We start from the raw sequence: 26,238 nt of genomic DNA on the forward strand, positions 1-26,238 counted from the left end.
ACTATAACTGTGAATACACACACGCACACATTAAAAAAGAAGCTGGTTTCAAAATTCAGGCAGAAAAAGACCTGCCTGACAATTTAGACTTCCTCCAGGATTCTTCATGTGCTTTAACCTGACATTTTTTCAGACATTCAAATGTCTGAACCACTGTAATTAGGAAAAGATCAACTGAAAATAAAACATAGAATAATTGACACATAATTTTAAAATCTCATTGGACTTAATTATTTTCATTCTCTCATTCCCTCCAAGTTTCACCAGGGCCTACTTTAGCAAAATTCCTCCCATGTTTTACATCCTTTGGTTTCTAATGCCCGTTTAGAGGAGTGAAAGAAATCGCTGACAGGCGAGAACTGGCCAACCTCCAGAAAAGTGAGCCCTAAATATATTTACTTGAAAGTTCAAGGCAGCTATTTTTAAATATACTACTTCTGGTTTCTCCCAAGAAATCTTTAAAATAAGAAAAAAAAAAAAAAAAAAGGAAAACTAGTTTCTCCTGGCAAAGCTCTAAAGATCTTAGAAATGCTGCACTATTAACCCACACAAAGCGTCTCTGTCCTCACTCTTAGCGGGACTGCTAACTGGTGGGCAGTGGCCCTGCTGTGAAAGTCCCAGCAGCCTTTCTAATTGGAAACATCCTCCATGCAGGTGGGTCCTGGGCCAGGTGCCCTTTCTGTCCACTATACTTGCAGCCTCATAGACCCACTGCACACTAGTGCTAAAAATATAAAATGATTAGGGAAGAAACTTAGCCAGGGAAAGAATAAGCCCCAGGGAAACAAGCCCCTCCAGAGGGCCAAGCCTGTGGGCCACTGCTTTCCAGGACCCCAGTCTCCCTGTGGAAGACCATCCCCCAGGACAGGCTGCAGCACTGGCACAGGAAGGGTTGGGGGTGGAAAGGACATTCTCACCCTCTGGGCAAATATTCAGGTCGCCTATTTTGCATATCTAAGTACAGTTTGTTTTCTCTTAATCATTCCCACACTCAGGAAGATAACTGTATTCACCAAAAGTTATCTGCAAACGAAAACCGTGGGAGACAGGCCCAGCTCATAGTCTTTCTCAGAGCTCTTCTGGAGGCCACTTTGGGAAGATGTTTGAGTTCAGCACATGCTGTGACCACTAAGAGAAACAAGTGTAATTAAATGAAAACCTCCATAAAAGCCCTTTGCAGTTCAGAAAGGGAAGTGAGATTTCTTCTCCCCAGTCACTGCCCTCTCCTGGCTTTGTTACTGAGTCATGTAAAGGAAGTTTCAAGCCCAGGAGAACAGTAAAGGGACATCACATAGATCAGCCAGCTGTGTCCTTAAATAATGCAGATCTCCTTACAACCTGGCAACATTTCAAACAACTATCTTCAGTAATTTCTTAGGGAAAAGACCAAAGTAATTTGAAAAGAGGGAATGGGAATTCCAAAAGATATCCCAATAATAGGACTGAATGATCTACATCCCCCAAAAAAAGAGTTTAGATATAAACTCTAAAAAGGGTGTTTCCACATTAGAATATTAATCTCCCAAGCAAATAAATATCCTCTATTAAAGATACTTATCACACATTTGAGAAGGAAAAAAAATGTGTTAGTAATTAAAATTTAAATTCCATATTTAGTCTACAGCCATGCCACCCTAAACAAGCCCAATCCTGTCTGATCTCGGAAGCTAAGCAGGGTCGGGCCTGGTTACTACTTGTATGGGAGACCACCTAGGAAGACCAGGTGCTGCAGGCATAAAAAATAAAAAATAAGGGATTGTAAACTGACAAGGTCCTTGCAATCTGTGAGGTCAACTAAGGGCTGCCTCGCCTAAAACATAATAATAATAAAATAAAAAATAAATTCCACATTTATTTAAGGGTGTGGCCTTCAGTTTACATTCTTACATTCAAGAAGTTTTGTCTTTTTCAAAGCTTATGTTTTGCTATCATCCTGGCTATTTTCCCAGGAGAAAAAGAAAAAATTGGTAGAATAAGAGGAAGGATGCCTAAAATTTGGAAATCATCTTTGGTATCTTAACCACTGAACAGCTTTCTGGTCTCTTGTCTTAGAGGATGTACACTCTCGTACTAAGGCAGTCAAACAAAATTTCTGTACAAGTTACCTTCTTTTCTAGAGCTGTGTTTCTCCATCTTCTACTAGGGCCATACTCAATCCTTCAGATTAATAATCTAATCTCTTTTCAAAAATTCCTAAAGCAGTGGCTTTCATGCTGTTCTGACTGCGGCCTAGAGTACAAAATACACTTTACATACACTACACTTCACTATACGCTCACATATCCTAACAAAAATAAATGTACACAAGTATACTTACCCTACCACGTGGGATGCTCACCCACACCGACTGCTCTATTTTAGTTCAGCTCTTAAAAGATGCTAGCTATGATCCACTAAACTGATTTTACAACCTGCTAGTGAGTTATGGCCTACAGTTTAAAATTTTCATTCATGCTTTCAATTCTAGCTTGGACAACATGTCCTCCTGGGAAGCCCTCCCTGTCTCTCTAAATTACAGCTACATGTCCCCCCTTAATGTTCCCATATATCTAATCCTCCTACATTATTTTGTGATGTAAAGGCCAGTATCTATGGGCTGGACAGGAGATCCAGGGGATCCAAGAAAATTGAACACATATGTCTGTGCAAAAATTTGCACACACATGTTCATAGCAGTATTACACATAAAGAGCTAAAACATAGAAACTACCATATGCCCGTAAACAGATGAATAGATAAACAAAAAGAGGTATATCCAAACAATAGAATAGTATTCAGTCAGAAAAAAGAACAAAGTGCTAATATACACACTATAACATGGATGAACTTCGAAAGCATTATGTTCAATGAAATAAGCCAGACATGAAAGGTCACATATATGTCCTTTTATATGAAATATCCAGAATAGGCCAATCCAGAGACAGAAAGTATATTAGTGATTGCCAGGGGCTGAAGGAGAGGGGAGGATTGACGGTGAGAGCTAAAAGGTATGGGGTTTCTTTGGGGGTAATAAAAAGACTCTAGAATTGGTCGTGGTAATTGATGCATGACTTCGTGAATACGCCAATCACCAGCGAATGGTACATGTTATGTGGGTACACTGCAGGATATGCAGGATATGAGTTCTATAAACCAGTTGAGAGAGAGAGAGAAAGAGAGAGAGACAGACAGACAGATAGACAGACAGACATTGATTGAGATTGATTCAGGGGGAGACGTGGGAAGTGGTCTAAATTGCAGGAAGCAGGAACAGAATTTATCTCACTTACTCTTTATCCTCAGCTTCTAACACAAGGCCAGACACATGACACAGTTTCTATGAGTGTTTGTTGAACTAATAATTGACTCTCTGACAAGGGCGAAATGGGCTTTCTCAGTCAGGTAGACACATTCACCTTGGTGCAGCATGAGGTTAACCACTCAAAAAAGGAAATGAGCTTCGTTTTTAAATGACCTCCCACCTTCACTTACAAAATAATCCAGATTCCAATACCTTTGACGATTATAAACTAATGGGTTTTTTAAAGAAAGAAAAACATTATTTTTTGCTGTCTCACTATTTCAAAAAGAAAAAAGGTGTACAACAGTCTGCCCCATAGAACTTCCTGTGAAATCTGCTAATAAAAGCTTTCTCAGCCACGGTGAGAAAGGAGGCTGCTAAAAACATACTCTGCAGCTCACTCCAACCTCAAATTGCCTATTTTAAGCTTAATTACTGCAAAAATACAGTTTTGGCTCAGCTACAGACAACAGTTAACCACCAAAAGAGAGTAGGAGAAAGGGATCCAGGAAACTAAAATCACAAAAGCAGGGATAGTGCTACTTTTGTTGATAAAAATATATTTTTTACATCTGTGACAAATATGTAACTTAATAGGCACAGAGTCTTTTTTTTTTTTTTTAGCCTGAGCACAATTGGATGGCTACTCATTTAAGGTTTCACCTATGTCTGTTGAAAAGCCGATATCCACAGCCACCCACCATGACAACACAAGCCTGCTGTAAGTAAACGGCTAACAACATTCTGACCCAAGAAGTGAAAATTCTGGTTGTTTTCAATGTCCAAACAAATAAGAACTAATAATACAGAACCACCCCAACAGTATTTATTCTCTTCCCATACTATTTCAGTGTCCAGTGGAAGCTGTCCCCAACATCTGAATACTTTTCTGTCTTACCACCTTCTTTAATATTTATTTTAACCAGCAGGAAGACTCCTCACTCGGCCACCAAGCGAAAGTTAACACATAATTTCAGATCTCAACTTTGGCAATACAAAACCGGAAAATAATTCCAACATGTTACTTATAAATTGATCTCTTTTTTAAATGATATTTTAAAATATGGTGCACATCTAATCAATACGTGAAAAACACTTTTTGCTATATAAAACACAGAAAAAGGTGGCTGAAGATGAAAAATGCAGATCAGGTCAATGAACTGCTATGAAGTGGGAAATGCAGGCATGTGCCCAAACAAGTAACGTTCAAGACAGATGAATAAATCCCATAAGTACATAAGCAAAGCGCTAATGATACACTCCATTCATATTTCTAATTTAAACTTTCAAATGGTTGTTAAATATTTAAGATACTTCTTACAAGCACAGATATTACTGCCTAGTTTTAACATGGCCAGAGCACTATGGAAAGCAATTTGGTGGTTCCTCAAAAAGTTATAGAATTACCGCACGATCCAGCAGTTTTACTCCTGGGTATCTACCCAGAAGAACTGAAAGCAGGGACTCATACATGAATGTTCACTACAGCCAAAAGGTGGAAACAGCCCAAGTGCCCATCAATGAATGGATAAAGAAAACACAGTTCATCTGTACAATGGCTATTATTCAGCCATAAAAAGGAATGGTATTCCAATACATGCTACGATGTGGATGAATCTTGAAAACGCTACGCTCAGTGAAATAAGTCAGACACTAAAGGAAAAACATTGCACGATTCTAGATATATGAGGTACCTAAAATAGGAAAATTCATAGAGATAGAAAGTAGAATGGTGGCTTCCACGGTGGAAGGAAAGGAGAATGAGGAGTTATTGTTTAATGGGGACAGAGTTTCTGTTTGGGATGATGTGTCAAAACCTAATCCAGCTAAACACGTTCCAAAAAGCTTTTCACATCTCTACTGGAACTCAAAGCCGCAAACCCACTAGGTGTCAAAGGGACAGACTTCCCAATTTGATTTTAATCTCAGCAGAGTGATACAAATACATTCGATCCTAAAACACAGAGCCAATCTACACAGTGTGACACATAATGGTTCCCAGAAACGCTTTGTCCTGGCCTCACTAATAGAAGTTTTAAGTCTTAAACAGTAAAATAATATTTAATATGCTCTAACATAAGTTATTTGACTTATGAGGACTGAGAACTCTGAATCCTGGAATCTCAGATCAAAGGCAGCATTTTCCTACTTGAATGTCCTCTAAGATAGAAGTCGGTCCCCGACCCTGGGACAACAGACCGGTAATGGTCAGGTCAGTGACCTGTTAGGACTGGGCCGCACAGCAGGAGGTGAGCAGCAGGTGACCAAGTAAAGCTTCATCTGTATCTACTGCCACTCCCCAGCGTTTGCATCACCGCCTCGGCTCCCCCCTCAGATCATCAAGGCATTAGATTCTCACAGGAGCACTGGTCCCTAGTGCCAAAAAGGTTGGGGACTACTGCTCTAAGACATCCCAAAAAAACTAAAAAGTTTTTGCACAGCAAAGAAAACCATCGACAAAGCAAAAAGACAATCTACTGAACAGGAGAAGCTATTTGCCTATGATACATCTGATAAGGAGTTAATATCCAAATTTTATAAAGAACTCATACAACCCGACAACAACAACAACAACAACAACAAACAATCCAATTAAAAAATACGCAGAAGAACTGAACAGGTATTTCTTCAAGGAAGAAATACAGATGGCTAACGGACATATGAAAAGATGCTCAAGTTCACCAATCATCAGAGAAATGCAAATTAGAACCACAGTGAAGTATCACCTCACACCTGTCAGAATGGCTATCATCAATAAACCAAAAAACAACAAGTGTTGGAGAGGATGCGGAGAAAAGCGAACTTTCATGCACTGTTGATGGGATTGCAAATTGGTATAGTCACCATGGAAAAGTTTAGAGGTTCCTCAAAAACTTAAAAACATAACTACCTTTTGACCCAGCAATTGCACTTCTAAGTATTTACCCAAAGAAAACCAAGACACTAATTTGTAAAGATCTTATGCACCCCTATGTTCACTGCAGCGCTATTCACAATAGCCAAGATATGGAAGCAACCTAAGTGCCCATTAATAGACGATTGGATAAAGAAGTTACGGTACATATATACAATGGAATATTACTCAGCCATAACAAAACGTAACCTTACCATTTACAACAATATGGACAGACCTAGAGAGTATTACTCTGAGTAAAATAAGTCAGACAAAGATAAAAACCATATGATTTCACTTATATGCAGAATCTAAGAAACAAAAGGTACAAATGATGTGAAAACAGACACAGATACAAACAACGAACTGAACTGGTAATTGCCAGAGGGTAGGGGAGTTGGAGGGCTGGGTGAAAAAGGTGAAAGGATGAAGAAATACAAACTAGTACTTAAAAAAGTCATGGGGACATAGAGTACAGCATAAGGAATATAGTCAATATTATTGTATTGGCTGTGTGTAGAGCCAGATGGGTGTTAAGAGTAATCGGGGGATCACTTCATAAATTATATAAGTATCTAACCACTGTCCTGTATATCTGAAAATAATATAAAATAAATTTTAAAAACACAGCTCCTTTAGACAGAGATAGTACTCAATAATTAATTGATAAATGAAATATTTCAATAATCTTCCTAAAAAGAAGATGGATAGATGTGTCTTCTTGTAATTTTTTCCAATTGGCTAATATGTAAAGCCTCGAAAGCAGACATGATAAAAACTCAAAGGGAAATGAAAACTCTAATTTATAATTCTTTTGTGTAAAAGATAAAACACTGACATAAGTTGTCACCTTTTCTCTGAGCTCCTTAGAACACCAGTGTCCAATGAGATGTTAATAGTGCTTCATGAAATGAACAACATATATGAAGTAAGAATGCTTAAGGTTATGGGAAGAGAGAAACGGAGAAATCAATTTAAGTTTGGGAAAGGCAGGGTCTTGGGCACCTGCTGCCAGCACATCTGTTCCTATCGTGGGAGAAGGATGTGTTCCCCAATTTGGGGAACACTGGCTTATAGCTACACAAGGCTTCTTCAGGTTTATATGCTTAAAAGGGTTGAAAGTAGAACAAATAGGTAATGAGATGCTTTCTTGGGTTTTTCCAAAGACTGCAGGTGAAATTTTAGGTGACAGTTTTACTTGTTTAGAAATAAAATGACATATTATCATTTTATCACACTAAAGAAATAAAGTGTCATCTCTGAAAGCCTAAAAAACATCTTTCACTAACTCAGCGTGAACAACTCTGTCAAAGACAGACTATCTTCCAGCAAAGGAGGAACAAGTAACCAACTAAAAGTTGAAAGTCCATCCAATTTCTCTTCCAAGTAAATGATGAAATCAAGTCTTCAAAAACAGGAAATAAATCACTCTCTCTGAAATGATGTGCAGAAAGGGAAACAGAAGTGACTCATTTGCACAAGGGTTCACATTCCTGAGACAGTGGCATGAACACTGCACAGTAACACAACAGTGAGACATTACCACCTCTCTCCTTAAGCATCCCTGATCTCCTGGGTTAGGAACTGGGTGTAATGGGGAGCAGAGCTCAAATGAAGCGGTCAGGGAGCATGCCGTGGCTTTCACGACTGCGCTAGTAATTCTGACCAAAGCGGAGTTCAGTTCAAGCGTCTGCCGTGGGCCACTCTCCCTCTCTCCTTGCCTCACTGGTATCGATCCCTGCATCCTGCACAAAGCTAAATTAAAGATGGGCTACATCAGATAAGGCCACTAAGTAGAGGCTTACCAGGCCCCTGATAAAACCGGTCTGGGCTTAAGATTTGTAATCCAGGCCTGGGTCATTTACTAAACAAATATTCTGCATACACCATGAAAAGATCACTATTAGAAGTAGGGGGCTTGGTATAAAAGTACAGTAAGGAAAGAGTCTCGGGCTCTCAAAGAGTTTACAGCCTCCTCAAGAATATCAGTTTGAGAAAAGGAACAAACTGATTATGCTCTCGGTCAGGCTCCAAATCTTTTAAACCAGCCTTGAAAACAAGCACTGGCCTACATTCCCAGCATCCGTTACCCTGATGGAACTTAGCCAACCATCTGAGCAACAAGGTTAAACATTCTGTAGAGTGAATTGTGTGACAGGACCCAGTGGATCTGCAGCTTGAAGGTACTTGCATTCTTTCCCAGGTTTGAATAGGAAAGAGAGAGAGGAAAGGGTGCCTGGAAGGATAACAGAGGCACTAACAAAACGGTCAATGAAAATAATTCGAACTGGAAAAAAAGTTCTTTACACCCACCAAATTTTTAGAAAATGATTCACAAAGCTGATTTCAACACTCTATTGCCTGTATTTCCAATGTTTTTTACAAATCTAGTTCTTAGCACTTCCCTTAAAAGAGATGATACTGAGGGGCCTTAATAGGAAATATTAAGAGAAAAAGTCATTTGGGGTCAAAACAATATAGGTCCAGGGATGAATACAATGAGCTAGCGCCTCTTTGGTCTGATCTCAGGAAGTGAAGAAAGGTCTGAGGTTTTCTGAAACATGCCCTCTGCAGGATTCTTTCAGAAAAGTCAACATAACACACTGACCTGAACAGTTTCCATCTCCCATCTCTCGTGTAATGCTGGCTTCATGTACATCAGGATACTGGGTGGAGAATGCTTCTAAATAAAGAGGCAGGAGCTACCCTATGATTCTGAGGCACAGCCAGGCTGAGAATCTCTGCTTTACAGAAGCAGCTGGCCATGAAACTGGTCTGCAGAGACCACTGTCTCCTCAAATAAGGATACATTTGTTGGGCTCTTCCAGGCGAGGAGAATCAGTCAGTAGCCTGAGGTCATGATGATCTAACAAGAAGACACCTAGAGAAGTGAGTGAAAGGTGAGCAAGTGACACAGGAAACCCCATCAGCAGCTGCCCAGTGGGTCTTGTAGAAAATTGAGAAATACTGTTCCCAGGTCTATTAAATAGCTGGATTCACTCAACTCGACTTTAGGGGTCCCCCTTTCCAAAGCAGCCATCCAGTGCTGTCAAGCTCTTTCTGCATCTACTGTTCCAGCCACAATTGGCTCAGTAACAGCCCCTTCACACTCTATGGCTGCTTACCCAGGGCTTGTCCCGTGCCTGTGCTTCTCGTTTTTGTGTCTCTACATCTCAAACTTCTATGAAGAAGAAGACTCTGTCCAAAACAGATCAGCCCTGTGGGGCACAGTTGTTGAGGCAGAGGCTGCTAGCTGGCCTACAGAAGCTTACCTGAGGTATCAGGCACCACCACCCCGAGTTCAACCACTTGGCCTAGGTGTGGGGTTTCCAGCAGCAAGTACAGGGAGGTTGAAGAAAGGAAACCCTCCAAAGGAAGTTGTGGACAGCAGGTTCTCAGAGGGGCCACTACGACTAGCAGACATCTACCTTAACTAGGCTAGTAAAAGTTTCAAAGTTCTGTATATGGTGGGTAATGATTTCTCAGTAAGGCTTATTCTACAGGTCTCTAACTGGTGCTTAACAATCTAAATCAGTGTTTCTCAAATTTCAATGTGCATCAGGATCATTTGAAGGGCTGGTTAAAACAGATCACTGGGCCCCTCATCCAGAGTTTGTGATTCAGTAGCTCTGGAGGGACCTCAAAAATTTGCACTTCTAACAAGTTCCCAGGTGATGCTAAGGTTGCTGCTATCATCAAGAACCACTGGTCAAACCTATTAGGTACCTTAAAGAAGAAAAACTTCTATTTGGTGCAATCTGGTATTGTTATATATAAATATATATCTACATACTTCAAAAATAAGTATTTTTAAAAGCACATAGATTTTGAGGTAAATTAACCATACTTATATTATAGAACTGTAAATTTCAGACTTAGCTATAACTTTACAAGCTAAGTATGACTAAGTACATATCTTCTCTCTGATATTTTGGGGCCCACTCATCTAAATCAGTAGTTCTTAACTAGGGGCAATTTTGCCACCCGGAGAACAGATGACAATGTCTGCAGACATTTTTAATTATCACAACTGGGAGAGGGGGGTGATGCTGCTAGCATTTGGTAGATAGAAGCCAGGGATGCTACTCGACATCCTATAATGCACGGGCAGCCCCTACGACAAAGAATTATCTGGTCCAAAATGTCAACAGTGCTGACACTGAGAAACCCTGATCTATAGGTTGTTTAGAAGGTGAGAATTCAGCACCACATAGAATTAAGAATCCAACCTGCCCAGGAATCCTCGTGTGTGGAAAAGCACAGCTCCATGGGACACTGAGCCCCAAAGGTGCCGCTCACCATACTACAAGCACAACCATAACTGAAATCCAAGAGGAAGCTTGGATCTGAGGCACCGAGGGCAGACACACTCCCCCAAAGGAGCCAGCACAACCCTGCGGTATGAACAGGAGCCAGCTACTGGTTTTTATTTTTTGCTTTTCGTTTTAAATCTGATTAACCTGGAAGTGAAAGAGGGGGTTGAGCATATTTCCGAACACATCTGGATTTGCCATGAAAAGATGAAAATAAGATACCCACAGTAAAAAAAAGGCACAGTACTGTCTTCAGAGACACAGTTCTCAACACCGACCTTAAACTCTTTCTTAAAAGAAAATTTTTCAAAAACAATGCACCCTCTTCAAGAGCAGCACGGTGCAAAACTCCTAAACCCATTTCTGTAGATAGCGGATACTGGTTTAAATTGGCTCCGAGCAGAAAAACACATCGAAACGAGTATCTCGCGCAGGGCCAGGAAGAAATGTAATCTTAAGGTACTTCTTTTACAATATTTATATAAAATATACCCAAATAATCTGTGACCAGGCATATATAATCAGATTCTTATAATCAAAGCATTTAGCACCATCCACTGAAAACCCCCTCAAAGCAGTAACAATTGCTAAGATTTACTGATGCTTTACTAATGCCAGACAGTATTTAAAATATTGCATGTGTAATATCTCATTTCACTTTCAAAACAAATCTAAATCTATGAAGTAAGTTCGATTACTATGCCTACTTCACAGATGAGGAAAGTGAGGCACAGAGAAGTTAAGTCTCTTGTCCATAGTTAGGCAGCGACCACCAGCAGTTTCAGGATTCGAACCCAGACAGACAGATCCGATAACATAGAGAAAGATACTAAAAGATTGGGAAGTATAAAATGTCTGTGAAGACATTAAAAAAATAAAAGCCATCCCTGAATTCAAGGCTAACTATACCACAAGCATCGCCCTCCATAATATTAAAACGTAGAGCCCAACTCTGATGGACAGAGAGCTGGCGATTCCAGAAAACACAGCGCCAGACAACAAGGAGCTGAGTGTGAAGGCTGCCTGCACATCCAGCACTGCTGACAACACTTGTTCTGTTCCATGGACAACCAGCATATGTCAGATGTAAAGACAGATGCCACTTTCATTAAATCTCCACAGCAAGAACACACAAATGGGACAATGCTTAAGAAACTCTAAGTGACAAGGTGCTAATAGCTTCCCCTGTGCTCCAGATGCTCTGCTAACAGGCAACACTGGAAAAGAGAGAGACCAACTTCCTGCATCCTTGATGAGAAAGAGAAAGCAATACCAAACACAGACAGCCCCGCACATTCCCCACAGAGATCACTTAGAGGAAGGAGTGCAAACTGGGAGAGAGTTCAGGGCTGTTTAAACTCCAAAAATTTTTCAAGGGGGGCAAACCACTGGCAAGGAAACATCCCAGCACTTCATAGATGATGATCAACTTTGAGGGGATAATGCTCCTGATAAGGAGCATGGCCAAGAGACTCAAATGAAAGCACCCAAACAAGGCAAGTACTGAACCGAGTCATGTTCTGCTGGCTGGTTCTGATTTTCATCAGCACAAGGAGTACCAGGGATTCAGTGTACAATGCTGTACAAAAAGTGTCCCCAAACTGCAACATTATGCCAAGAATGGAGGCAAAGAATAGAGATTGGCCCACAGTGATTTAAAGAAAAGGAGCTGGGGTGCTCCCAGTGCCAGACTGGTCTGTTTACAACCGAGCCGGAAAGCAAGCACAGGGGCTTCCCTCCAGGTCTCAGTTTCCTTCTGCTGCCCTGGCAGTAAGATGCCATCTTTGCTTGGTTGCTAGTGACAACCAATTTAGGACAGTTGGATTCGGGAAACAAAAAATGCCCAGCAATAACACCTTACCAACCAGCCCAGACTTCCATTTGCCAGACTTCAGCTCAGAGTCAACACAACAGTGTCACTGGGCCCCGCAGGGGAGGAGAGTCCGGAATCAAACAGCAGAGAGACTCTGTTGAAAGAGCCCTGCAAAACTTCAGAAATCACAGGACATTCCCAACATCTGCTTTCTCTTGTTTTTCGTTGTCTGTTCCACAAAGTGACTAGGAATGTAGAAATAGAAGGGGTCCTATGTGCTTGTTTTCTGAAGCAGCACACAGGGAGTCCCTGAGGAACCCCCTCCTACCTACCAGCCAGTCTGAGAAGGGAAGACACCACGACCAGCACGGTGCACGTGGCAGCTTAGGAGGAGAGAGTTCAGGCTGAACACGTGGGGGACTCAGCAAGGAGGAAGGGCTCCATCAGAAGCTGGTCCTAGAAGGGGAGCCCCAAGTCCATAGCACCTGGACACGCCCCTCCCAGGGTGGGGAGCCAGGGGAAGGGAAGTAGGATAAGAGGTAAGGACCGCCCCACTGCTGCAGCAGAGCGGGGAAGGACCTTGCAACTGAAGGGATTTAGTGGCAGCTATACAGGTGAAGTAAACTGCCTTCAGCACTCTCTGGAAGGAGAAGTAATGTCTCTTTTTATTTGATACCAAAATATCTTCTAAGACACAGGACTAGCTGTACATGCTTATTAGCTTAGGGGTCCTCTTAACTACATTTTGTCTAATGAAAGTGCTATGTGCCTTATCATTTGCAAATCTGCTCAACAACCTTTCATCAGTGCATTCAAGGACCCAAGGTTAGAAAGTCCCACGATAAGAGCAAAAATCAAAGACCAAAATCATGTAACACAGTATCACACCCAGCTAGGATGCAGCCAAGGAAAAGACTATAGCTGATTCAGCAAAAGCCAAGACAGCGGCAGTCAAGGGCTATGACTCCGCAATTCCATTTGCAGTCCCTAGGAAACACAAGAGCCACAAGACCTCCCCACATCTGCAAACAGGCTGTGGAAGACAGTATATACACACACAGGCAGACCTGTCAAAGGCCCTAAATTGCAAGAAAAAGGTTTGCCTATAAAGCCAAGGTCCAGGGAGCACTGGCCTAAGAAATATAAGAACTTTAACAAAGAGAACAAGCCATTCTGCTAAGTAGATTTAAAACACACACACACACACACACACACACACACACACTAAAATTGATGGGTATTCTCTATTGAGACTTCCTGAACAACAATCAGGTTGAAAAATACATCCTTTAAAAAATGCTTGTCAGGCAGCAATTCCACTTCCAGGAATTTATCTAGGAGTAATAAATGAGGATGTACACATTTATAAGGCAAAATATTGGAAGCAACCTGAATATCTCACAATAAGTGTTAGATAAATTATGGTATATAATTTATAGTGGATTAATGGGGTACCATGCAGAAATTCAAAACTTATGTATTATTGTCATAGAAACCTTTGACCTTAATTATTGTTTTAAAAGTAGGTTACAAAATAGTATTCATAATTCCATTTAAAAAGTATATCATATATTTTATATGTTAGCATAGAAAAATCTGGAAAATACTGATATTTTTTCCAAACACATCTGAATTAATAGGACTAGGTGATGCTTCAGTTTTGTTTTCTTATATAATTTTTTAGTACTGCAAATAGCATGGATACTTTTGAAATTTAAAAAACAAGAAAAAAACAAAAAGAAAATTTTTCCAAGTGCTTTCTTCGGCAACACATAAAAAAATTGGAAAGATACAGAAAAGACTAGCACAGCCTCTGCACAAGGACAGCACGTAAATTAGTGAAGCATTCCATATTTTCTAAAAAGGACGTTTCCAATGCCCATGCAACATGTTGCTTGCACTCTTCACCTGGTCGACTACACCTGATCAGTGCTTCCTACATAATCTGGAGGAAAGGCTCTGTGATGCCACAGACCACAGCCCTGCTTCAAGAGGCACTATCTCCAGGAGCCCATTAAAGACATGGAGAAAGTCTGCTTAGTTCAGTATAACACAGTTTGCCAAACATCTGTGATCCTAAAACACCTACAGTTTAAAAGGCTCAGCGATAAAGTAGGATGATTCCAAACCAAGGTGATCAGAGCAGTGGAAAGTCTGAAAGCAACAGTCTCTGAAGTGAGACTGCAGAAGATGAACATAACCAGCCTGATGACTAAAAGGCCCAGGAAAACCTGAAAACCAGCTTCAAATATTTGACCCACACTCATAAGTAGAAGAGAGCAAAACTGTTCTGTGACATCCAGTAGACACCACACTAGAACGAACACAGAAAAGTAACTGAGAAGCAAATTCCAGCCCAAACTAAGAAAGGGCTTTCTGAGACTCTCGCTTTTCCCATCATGAAAATAGTGAAGCAAAAAGTGGATACCAGCTACCAGGAATGCTATAGAAGAAACTTCTCATGGGCCAGAATGCATGGTTAGATAGTCACCAAGAGTCCTCCAGCCAAAAATCCTCTAGGCAGCAATCAAGGAAGGCAAGAGCTCAGTAACTGCCCCAGAATTAGCTCAAGTCAGTCTGTCCACACCAAGTCCCATCTGGAGGACATGCCTACCACTCTCGGTCAATGCCCATCAATGTCCCCTGAGCAGGAACTATGCACATTCATCTCTAACCCTTGCCACAGACTGAAAATACTCTAAGAACAGCTCAGGGCATTTGTAGGTCCCTGCTTCAACCTCTAAGGGGACCTGCTGTGCACCTACCCACATCTAGAGAGACCAAGACACCTGTGGGCTAAGGGTTAGCAAGAGATGATATTTTCAAAAAGAAAAACTCTCTCCCCAAAGACAAAGATGAGGAAAAGGACCCAGTGGATGAAAGTGAACAGACTGTTTTATGTAGACACACACATCCCACCCCAAGCATCATTCTTTTCTCTCCTTTACTTTACCCCTCTTTTCTCAAAGAGTTTGGAGAAAGTGGGAGAGACAGCAAGAGAGCAAGAGACAAATTCATAACAAAAATTTAGACATCAATATGCCTCTTATACACCAATCCAAATTATATTCTATTAAAAGACAAGCATTTTAGAAAGGGGAGGAGGATTTGGGGAGGAAAAAAAATCTAGCCTTCATCAAATTTTAGTTGCATTTGTCAGTCTATTTTAACAGTAACTATTAACAGTGTTTCCAATTAAATGAAACATAAAGGTGCTACAGCAACCCTTTACTAAAGTCTTTGTTTTCTCTGTAACTGCTTTATAACCACACACAAAAAAGTTCTCCCTGTTCATTCCACATTTTGGTTAGATATCCTGGCTCCTCCATGTCCTCAAGGCTCCTTTCACAATACTCCCTCTTATCCCTCTCCTCCTGCTCTTGCTCCTGCTCCTCCTCCTCCCCCTCCCCCTCCCCCTCCCCAGGCTGTTACCTCAATGCCCTGTCCTCAGGGTGGCTAAATCCCAGAGGCTGGAAAAGAGTATCTTTTCAAGAACAATGAAAAGTTACACCAGGGCTGGTGTATGTTCCACAGCTTCTTGCCCAAGGTCATTTGACCCACCTAACTACAGAAGAAACTGGGGCAGCTGAAGAAGAGCGAGCAGAATGTAAATGCAACTCAGGTAACAAGTTCAAGTTGGCCAGAACTGCGACTTGGAAATACATGCCCAGAGCCAGAGCCTGCCACCAACATCTAAGCAATATCAATGGGAGCCGACTCCAGTTTTGAGGTGGGATAAATTCTGAAGCATTCAAATATGAATTCATTTTGAATCTCCCAGAACTTCTGCTAGGACCCTTAGCAAAACTTGATGCTCTCCGATACCCACTCCTGAAGATAGTTTCAATGTTGTTGCTGATTTTTTAAGTCATGTAACTTCACCCAGGTGCTCTGAAAATTACCTATGCACTGAATTGTAAGTGATCCTTAAAAGCTAAGACTCCAAGAGGTACCACAAAGAGATCTGTTCAAATTACCCACAACCAGTACAAGAGCCTCCGCAGAGAGAATGAAGCCCAGAGGCCAGAACAATGATTTTCCAACAGTGTGATCCAGAATCCACTGCAATCTACAAATATCTGATGTGAATTTCATTCTTACATCAATTTTAATTGTGTTTTACTGGAATAAAACACAAACACATGATTTGATGTGTTACATCACATTTAACATATCGGAGATCAACAATGAGGGAAGCTGTGCTGTCAGGATAACCCATTTTTGTACAGAACTCAGAATAAAGCTTCTCCAGCCATCTCTATGTGGAAAGCATCCTAGGATTACAAAACTAGCTGTTTTTAAAAGGGTGATATTTGTACCACTTAACTGGTGAATGGGGAGCGTCTCTATCCTATGTAGCCAAAACAAATCCAATCTCCCTTCTATTTCTAATTTATGTTCATCAAAACAGCCTCACTGACATCACTGATTGGGTTTATACCATTTTGGCTTTAACTATAAGCTTACAAAATATACTCTTAAAATATCACTACTTTATGAGTTCCATGGAAAATTATGTGTTTTAAAAGGGTACTACTGGTTTTCAAAAAATGTCTGAAACCATGGGCCAAGGTTGATGTCACCAAAAGTAGCTACAAAACAGATTCCAGAGTGGCTATTTCTCTGAGAAATGGCAATGCCACAGGTCGTGCTGCTGAGTCAAGTTAGTTATTAGAGAACAGGGAATTAGGAAAAGATTAAACAAACTGGTCATGCGAAATGAACATGGCTGATGTAAAAGAACAATGCCTTCCACATCAGAGAACATCTGAGATTTAAAGCAATTCATGATTTAAGTGGGCCAAATGCTTACAAAACTTAGGTGACAGTCCATTTTTAATGTATTTTTTTAAACGAACAGGTAATAATTGAGTTTATATTTTGAGTTAACAAAAGACAGCACTGCCATCAAATATTTTAAGGATGCACATTACCCAAAATAATATTCTTACACTTTTCAATATTTTCAAAGTTTACTTACGGTTGTTCCAATCAAGCCTAATTAAGATGCTTAAAAGTTATAAATAAATAGCCAAACAAAATAAAATATGTCAAAGAGATTCCAGGTTAACTTTTCAATTAGAAAATAAATGAAAAATTGTGAATTGTTTTAAAGGGAACAGGTAAACAAACTGACACAATTAAATGTGCATGTCCTTTCCCCTGCCTGCTCAGTCTAAAAAGAAGGAAATCACATTTCCAGTGCATTTTATGAGGGGTGTGGGGGATCACAGGGTTGGCAAAGATGATATAACCCAAATTCCAAAACGAAACAGAACAAACAACGCTGAGACCAAGAATGGATCCTCCATACACTCCAGAGCCACCACCTTGGAGAAACAGGTCATATGCCTGCCCCCAGACAAGCAAAGGCAGAAGCATGGGCAGGAGGAGGTCACCAGGGACCTTGCTTCCTCCTAACAATATTTTTCTTTCAACCATTAGTACTTTTAAAAAGTCCAAGTAATATCAAATGCTGCCAAGGATTTGGGGAGACTGGATCCCTCATACACTGCTGGTAGGACTGCAGAGTATAGACACTCTGGAAAACAACTTGACAGCTTCTTAGGAAATCTAAGGCAATTCCAGTGCAAACCCACAATTGCACTCGTTAGCACTGACCAGGGAGACATGAAGACTTATGTTCACACAAAAGCCTGTAACTAAATACTTTCATCAGTTATTCCTAATGGCCAAAAACTAGAAACAGCCCACAAGTCCATCATGGGTGGGTACACAGGCTGTGGCACATCCATACTATGGACTGTGGCATGTATTGTGTTATTACACTTATATACATTTTTGAAGTAACAAAATTACAGAAATGAAGAGCAGATTAATAGCTACCAGGGGTCAGAGAGTGATGGGTGAGAGTGTGAGGCTGTGAAAAGCAATTAAGGGACCCCCATGATGATGGAAGTGTGCTGCGTTTCACAGGATCAATGTCAGCACCCTGCTTGTAACATTGTACTATATAATTCTGGAACATATGGGAAACTGGATAAAGGGTACAAAGATATTTCTGTATTATTTTTTATAACTGCCTATAAATCTATAATTATCTAAAAATTAAAGTTTTAATTTAAAATGAATACATAAATTAAAATACATTTTTAAAAGTCCAGCTACAGCCAAAACTGGGTAAAGATTCAATTAGCAAGTGGGAGAATGGAATAAGAGTCTAAGAAACACAGAATCACTTCCTAATGACATTCCCTAAAGACGACAGAGGAAGGTATTACGGCAACAGATAACACGTTGCCAGTGTGTGGACTCCAGCACACCTACCTATCACTTAGATAAAAAGCACAGGGCTGACGGGCCGCTTTTCGGTAAGCACTCCTCACGGCGGGTGGCCTGTTTCAGCCTGGTCCAGTTTCTCTTTAAACTGTCCCAAAAGACACTAGCTTGAGCCTGCTCCATCCCAGTTTCCCAACTTACGGTCATTAAGGTCTCAGGACAAATAAGTCTGTGAAAGACAGCATCGTTGACCTCATCCTTAGAACTCTACCATGCACACAGGTATATTAATGGCTCTGGAAAGCCATGCAGTAAACCAATTTCTCTTTAACACCCTGACGGACAAACGTATTTGACCCTAGAACACTCACCCTGCTGAGCACCACAGTATCTCTGATTTCATGTGACCAAAGCATACCTTAGGGATTCTGGATCTAGTCAGGTACACCCCATCCTGCTAAATAGGTGCCACAAACTACAAATAAACGTTCTTGGCCTCATGGTGAACTGAGCTCAAACTCTCAATGAAAGCCATGGATACCTGGGCATCAGGATTGGGCATTTTCTGTGCCACTGAGAAAATAGAATACAGGACCCTTTGGTTCCTTTTGCTTTATCTGTTGGGTGTTTATCATATGCTAGGCACTGTGCTAAGCAGTATTTAAATATATCCCAGTTAATCTTCAAAGCAACCATTTACAAACAGATACTGTTATAACATCTTTCATTAAAGAAAGGCATTGAGGCTTAATGTTGTTATAAAGTGGCTGAGCCACAGTGTGAACCAGGTGTGACACCAAGGTCCAAGTCCTAAACCACTGAGCTCTACTGCCTTCCGAGAGGAGTGAGGATAAAGTTCATGTAAATATTATTAGAAACAGGTGATAAGTAGCCGCCTCTCTAATCAGTCCCAACTTTCACCTGATTTGGCGATTACAAGGAAAGGAATCATCTCTATGCCTGGCATTCTCCACTGTACACAACTTGCTCCAGCCGTACCTAGTATGTTTCCTAACACGCTATGCTTCCTCTGGCTTCTAGGCATATTCTGTTCCTTTTATTCAGAGCGTGTCTCTATTCCTTGGCTAACTCTGACTCATCCATTGAGTGTCAGCTTATATCTCACTTTCTTCTGGAAGTCTTCCCGGACCCTCAGGCCTGAATTAGGGCCCTTCTTAAGTGCTGTCACAGCCCCAGTCACCCTGCTCAGAGCACACCTCAAGCACTGCCTGAAGACATGTTTACCTCCCACTAGACTGTGAGCTCTGAGTCCCATGAAGGCAGAATCTACGGGCACCCTGTACATACTATGTGTTTAGTACACAGTAGGCACTCAATAAGTATGGAACAAGTTAATATATAAATCAAATAAAATCAAATAAACACAGAGATTACTGATCCCTCTAAGATCCAACTCTCCCCAATCACTGGTTGAAAGTTTGCAAACACTGAACAACCAACAAAAGAATGTTTCTTTTTATTTTGAGCATAATGGTGAAGCAGATACGCTCTGAGGCAAATCTGGGTTCAAATCCCAGCTCTGTCATTAACTAGATGGATCAACAAGTTCCTTTAGCCTCTCTAAATCTCAGTTTCCTCAAATAGAGATATAAATAGTGCCTACCTCATAGAGTTCCTGTGGGATCGAATAAGGAAATGTATAATTAAGTGGTTCAGCTGAGGGCCTAACACTTGATCAATGTTCAATGATTATTAGCTATTATGGCCATGAGAAGATGGAAGATGAAGATAAACTTTCTACAAAAGATAAGCTAGAAAAGGTATAAAATCTCAAACTATAAAGAGAATAAGTAACATATAACACACTCCTTGATAAGAAGAAAAGACATAAAGCATGGGCACTGGGGGAAGGGAACAAGAAATAAAATTCAAAAAAGATGTGTTGAAAGTATGAGCCAACTCATTTATAACCTATCTTAGTAAACTGAGAGCCAAAGGAAAGCCGGAAATGCAAATTATAAAGAGATCCTCCAATGTTTTAATTTAAGTAATTAAATTTCTCAAAATTCAGAAACTCCAAAATCCACAATTTAAAGGTAAATTCATAAACCATCTGCTCAAACTTGAAGCTTGTCTGACCCTGAATATTTCTATTAATAATTCCTACCCATGCAAGTAAGGAATAGCCAAAACAAGTTTACACCAAGCTACTAGAAACTGCTCAGATTCCAGATTTGGGGAGATAATTGCTTAAATTCAAATAAACTCATAATTTGGTTAGAACTTTAACAGACTCCAGCTAATTTTAAGATGAGCCAAAAAAATCTTTATATTAAGTACTAATCAAAACTATTTTTAAATGGAGCTAACCTAATATTATTATAGTGGATATTAAAATTTGTCTTTAAAATTTACCTTTGCAAATTTTACTACGACCTGGGTTTATTCTTAGTGTGATGAAAGCGTTCATACAAAATAACACCATGTTCCATGTTAGACTATTGTGGCAAACATTACCTGGCATTTAATTTGTATAAAAGTGGGTCCACCTTGTGAATATTTACTTTAAGCATGTAAAACAACAAATGGCAGAAACAAAAGTTCGTCTTTCTACACGACCATCTCCAAAAAATACCAGAATTCTATGGTTAAACACCATTAAGTAAAATGTACTTTTAGGAAACTTACTCTTTATTAAAGCCAAATAAAATAGAACAATGGCACCACTCACCACTGCTATGGATGACCTTAATTATTCAATCTACATCAACACATTTTGTTGAGGCCCAAAAGTCACTCAAGTTTTCCCACTTCAATTTCTCTGCCATCCTGACTTGTACAGAGCATAGAGAAATAGAATTCATCCATCAACAGCCTAATCTTTATATCTACAGGGAAAGGCAAGCAGATACTTTTAAAGATTCTCGAGACAGATGTTATCAAAAAGACACTTCAAATTCTGAGCAACTTCAATTAAAGAAACAGAATATTAAAAATATTCTCTTTCAATGACATATGCTTGAGATTTGTTTTAAAATACACTTGGGGCAGGGGCGGGGCCGGGGAACCCTGTGGGGAAATAGATAAAACAGTATTGGCAAAACATCAAAAATTATCAAAGCTAGATGAAAAGTACACAAGGTTCATTATACTAGTCTCTACTTTTTCATATGTTTAAAAATTCCCAATGATAAAAGATAAACAGAGAATTCTCTCCACCAAAAAATAAAAACAAGATATATTCACCTAAGCTTAAATTTAGGTTTACTACAATCTCAACCTAGAAACCATTAAAATACCACAAAAAACTTTTCATCTCTATGAAGAAATTCCGTCATGGCAACTGCCTAACAACTCGATGCCCAGCAAGGTCCAATCCTTCAGCCATTCCAGCAACTCCTCTCGCAGACTGGACGGAACCCCAAGTTCAATCTCAGCACCCACAGACACTGCCTCCAGCAGGCGTTTGCCTCCGAAACACCATAACCAACATGAAAGGACAAATGTTTTCTTCACACTCTCAGATCATCACCCGTTAAGATGAACGTGAATATATTTGGGAAAATTTAACTAAATCATTAAACTGACAGGAAATGAATTTTTTTAACTTCTCCCTGAATCCTCACAAATAAAATCATAAATCAGCCACAACAAAAATAATAAGGTCCATTTAACATCAAACTTTGCTTAAACAAAAACAGGCTCTAGGAAATGATCTAAAGATAGGCTACTTTTACAACTTTAAGAAATATAATTGTAAAATTAAATTCTACTTTTACCTTTCAATAAACAAATACTCCAATTAATTTAGAACTTTTGAACAAAATATAAAACAGAACTAGTACTGCATGAAAATTAAGCAATCAAATTAATGTAAGAGAAAAACACTTTCATTTCCAACCATTTTCTTAAAAAACAAGAATACTTACCAACACCTTGTTTTCAACTTTGTCTCCCTTAACTTCCAATTTTATTTTCTTCTTCACTCCAATTTTTATCTTTCTGCCAACAACATCCTTTATGTTTTCTGAAAGAAGGAAATAGTTTCATTATATTTTATAAATAAGAAAAAAGCTTTAGGGCAGAGAAAGCATTTGGAGGAGTATTTTTGGTTATTTTTACTGTTGTTGCTGTCCTTTTATTATTTGCTTGTTTTAACAAGCCTGATAGTTATCAATCAGCAAGTATTTAATGGACACCTATTTTGGGCCTCATACTGTGTGCTCAAAAATAAAAGTATATGACATAAAACTAGTCCATGCAAGGCATGACATAATCCTGCTGGGTAAATAGGATACACACACAAGAAAACAAAGCGGAGTACTGTTGGGTAGTATTATCCAACACTACATTGCATGCAGACCATAAGCACAAAAGGAATTCACAAACTCCTTGGATAGTTACCCCTGGCCCCCAGTGCCAGAACACAGACATTATCATTTTCTGTGAGTGCCTTGACATGAAGGTTAGGATATAGGGAAAAGACTCAGAACTAAGCTGACGAATGTAGACAGCAAAAAGTGCTCCTGGCCATCTGTTCTTCCAAATTCATCACAGCACAACACTTCCAAAGAGTGGTGAAAAGGCAATGGAACAGGGGGATAGAGAGACACAGGAAGACCTGAGAATTTGGACAGTGGCAGGAAGGTCTTCCTGGGAATCCCATGACGACCCCAAACTGGACAGGTTCCAAACCAAACTCATTTTCCTTCTCCTCCTCTGGTCACTATCTCCAACTTCTCTCAGATAGGAAGCCAGTCACTTACTCTCCTGGGTCAGCTCTTGACCTCTGAGGGCTTGACCTTGCATTCAGGGTGTCAGAATCTCTTACTAAGTCCACAGCTTCTAACCTCTCAGGCCCCTGTCCCCTCCATAATCAAAGTGACCCTTCCAAAACCGCAGCCTGACCATGTCACTCTTGGTCTATAAGCTGCAGTCATTTCTGGATGAATTCAAACCTTGAAGCAAGTCATTCAAGGTTTGTGAATGTCTTTCACATTTTTTCAGCTTCTCAGCACATACCTAGAGATTCAATCATCTCTGTCATCTTCATCCTCTATACACCCAGGATTCTGTATATATTATTCTTTCCTGGGATGTCCTTTTCCTATTCTCTTCCTGGTTATAACTGAAACTGACTTAAGAATATATACACATGGCAAGAAACTAAAAAATTACATACCAAAAAATTAGAAGTAGCTATCTCTGAGTGGGCATATGGGTAACATATTCTCATTCTTCTCTGCACTTAAATTTTTTAATAAAAAGTCTGTATTACTTTCATAATCAGAAAGATACACAGTACATTTTTAAATGCCTTCATGGGCTGCCTTAAGGGAATACATTGAGGCTCTTCATATGTTTGCCATTTTGAATTGATCAGAGTAGAACTCTCATGAGAACTTGAAATTAAGAGAAAAGTGAGTGCGGGAATTTCCCCTATCTCACACTAATTGGACCAGTTAAAGGCTCAGAAAAATCAGATTGGGCATATCCCAAAAGCATGTGTCATTTGGTTGAAAACCATGTGAAATGGGCAAGACTCAATAAACATAAAAATTCTATTTCTAGATAAGGGCTAAATTCAACTTTAAAATATATCAAAGTATTTATTTTCAGAAACATCAATACAAACCAGGCACCTTATTTCCACCCCATCTTTCATCACCCTTTCTCCTAGTTAGACCTAAGTAATTACCTACACTTTTCACTACCAGGCTCAGGACAACTAATTGAAAAATCTGCCACACTCTTAGTTATCCTTATCCCCTGGCCAGTTAAACAAGCCCTCCCCTAATCTCTCTTTTTCAGGACCTCCAGGCAGCTCAGAGCTCTGGGCGTGTTTCCTCTTCCGGGTAGGGGGTTGGAAAGGCTTCAACCTCCCCAAACCGGACGGACCAGTCACTCCATCCAGCAAACGCAGTTGATGCTTATCTGAGGAGGGGTCTCCACAGGGTTGAAAAGAGAGAGGAGAGGAAGGAGACCCAGGATACAAGGGGGGAGAAGGGAGCTACTTCATACCCTAAATTCGGGTAAATACTTAATTGGTTTTCCTTTCAATTCAACAAAAGCAGAAGCTTCCATACAAACCTAGCAACAGCTTATGTCCATCAGGTTTCACCTGCTGAGTTTACAGTCACTAATGGAGAAGCACAAACTCCTACAAAGTACTGTGGCTAAAAGGAGGAACAGGGGGCAAATTCCTCAGAAGCAGATGAAGGGGCGGTGAGAACTTCGTCTAGTCAAAACCATTCACCATCTTACTGAGCTGTAGGCCCGTGCAGTGTGGCAAGGATGGGACAGCAAGGAATATAGGCCACGGGGGCTCAAAACACACGCAGACACACATACCTTGTTACAACATGCTACACACAAGCGCATACACACACAAGCTTAAACACTAGGTTTCCAGAACACTGTCCCCTCACCTCATTTTAGCTCTGCCATCTTAACCCTCCACAAAATTAAGTTAAACCTCAAGGCATAAAATCCAGCCCCACCCACCCCCCAAAATAACCTCAAGGGGCTCAAACAATGGGTCACCTTGCATTGGGTACCCCACACAAGTTCCCTAGGAGATCCAGGGTTTAAAGAACAGGTAAGGTTAATTATTATTAAAATACAGCTTTTATCATTAACCCTCAATTTCCTGGCCCGAGTTTGCGTCAGTCCTGTAACCCTTTCGCTCCCAGATGGCTAAGCGAAGCCACGCCTTGCCAGTCTCATTCCTAATACCAGACCAGCGCCCCATCCTCGAGTCTGCATGTCAGCGGGGCACCTCAGGTCTGGGATTTTCCCAGGAGGGCAGGGGGTTACACGTGCCAGAGACCACCTACTGCGCGCTCGCCCGCGTCCTGTGCTGGACTTCCCCAGACTTCCCTGAGCTGGGGGCAGTGGGCCAGCTGCTGTAAGGGTTCTCCTTGCCTACGCAACTCCCGAGACCCAGGCAGCACCCTCCTACCGCCAACCTCGAAGCCCTAGTCACGGCGGGAGGCAGCGCCGGGGCGCCCAATTCCCCCCACGCCAGTCTCTCTGGACTTGGCTTTTCACGCGGTCAGAGGGGAGCAAACTTCCTGGCGCCCCCGGTAACCAGCCTAACCGCACTCGGAGCCGGGGCCCGGGACTCCGCGGGACCTGTGGGACCCCGGCCGGGGTGGGCAGCACGGCGGGGGCGAGGAGCGCAGAGGCAGGGAACCCCACGCGCGCGGCTCCTACCTGACAGTTCACGGGGTACCTCGGCGCTCTCCTCAGCCATGGCTCCTCCGTGCGGCGACCGTAAGTCCCTCTCTGATCCACGGCCCCGCCCTCCCCGAATCCCTCGGCTTTTTAGGGGCAGATGCAGCGTGCAAATGGGAGGAGGCGAGAAGGTGGAGCGGAGAGACAGTTTCACCGCACCCCCACCCCGCCTAAATAAATAAATAGTTGCAAATCCGCAGTGGGCTTGCTGCTGAGGCTACATGACGCCTCCTCGCAGCTTCCGCGGCCAACCGACCGACGGACAGAAGGACGGAGAGCCGGCAGGACCCTGCTTCGGCTCCCGCGGCTGCTCGGGTTGAGCCTCTGCTGCAGCTGCGTTTCGGCTCCAGGCTCCCGCCGCTGCTGCGGCCGCGGAAACTCCTCCCGATCCGCGCGCACCTACAGCCCCAGGTGCCAGCGGAAGGCGTGGGAGGGGCGGGGAGAGCGTGCAGCGGGGGCTGGAGATCCCCGCGCTCCCGCGGCTCCGCTGGGCGGGGCAGCT

The 26,238-nt window shown here is 41.3% G+C and overlaps 1 protein-coding gene, 1 non-coding gene and 1 pseudogene across 8 annotated transcripts in view; 2 read left to right on the top strand and 1 right to left on the bottom strand.

Moving 5' to 3' along the window:
* The window catches only part of CARMIL1 (capping protein regulator and myosin 1 linker 1), a 262,767-nt gene extending 236,529 nt beyond the window's left edge, over positions 1 to 26,238 (bottom strand). For 6 of the 7 annotated variants that reach the window (XM_015595507.2, XM_015595506.2, XM_015595504.2 and 3 more), the window contains exons 1-2: positions 25,716 to 26,237; positions 22,430 to 22,527 (exon numbers count right to left, since the gene is read on the bottom strand). In XM_015595507.2, the coding sequence (XP_015450993.1) occupies positions 22,430 to 22,527; positions 25,716 to 25,755 (138 nt within the window). In that variant the 5' untranslated portion in view covers positions 25,756 to 26,237. Of the gene's footprint in view, positions 1 to 22,429; positions 22,528 to 25,715 lie in introns of all 7 variants that reach the window. The other variant, XM_025052169.1, reaches the window with a different exon arrangement.
* Positions 1,617 to 1,735, top strand: LOC112469101 (annotated as a pseudogene).
* LOC112469168 lies at positions 14,055 to 14,157 on the top strand. Its single transcript, XR_003042490.1, has one exon. It is a non-coding gene; the product is annotated as a U6 spliceosomal RNA (small nuclear RNA).

The sequence above is a fragment of the Pteropus alecto genome, unplaced genomic scaffold, assembly GCF_000325575.1.
Source record: "Pteropus alecto unplaced genomic scaffold, ASM32557v1 scaffold106, whole genome shotgun sequence".
NCBI lineage: Eukaryota > Metazoa > Chordata > Mammalia > Chiroptera > Pteropodidae > Pteropus > Pteropus alecto.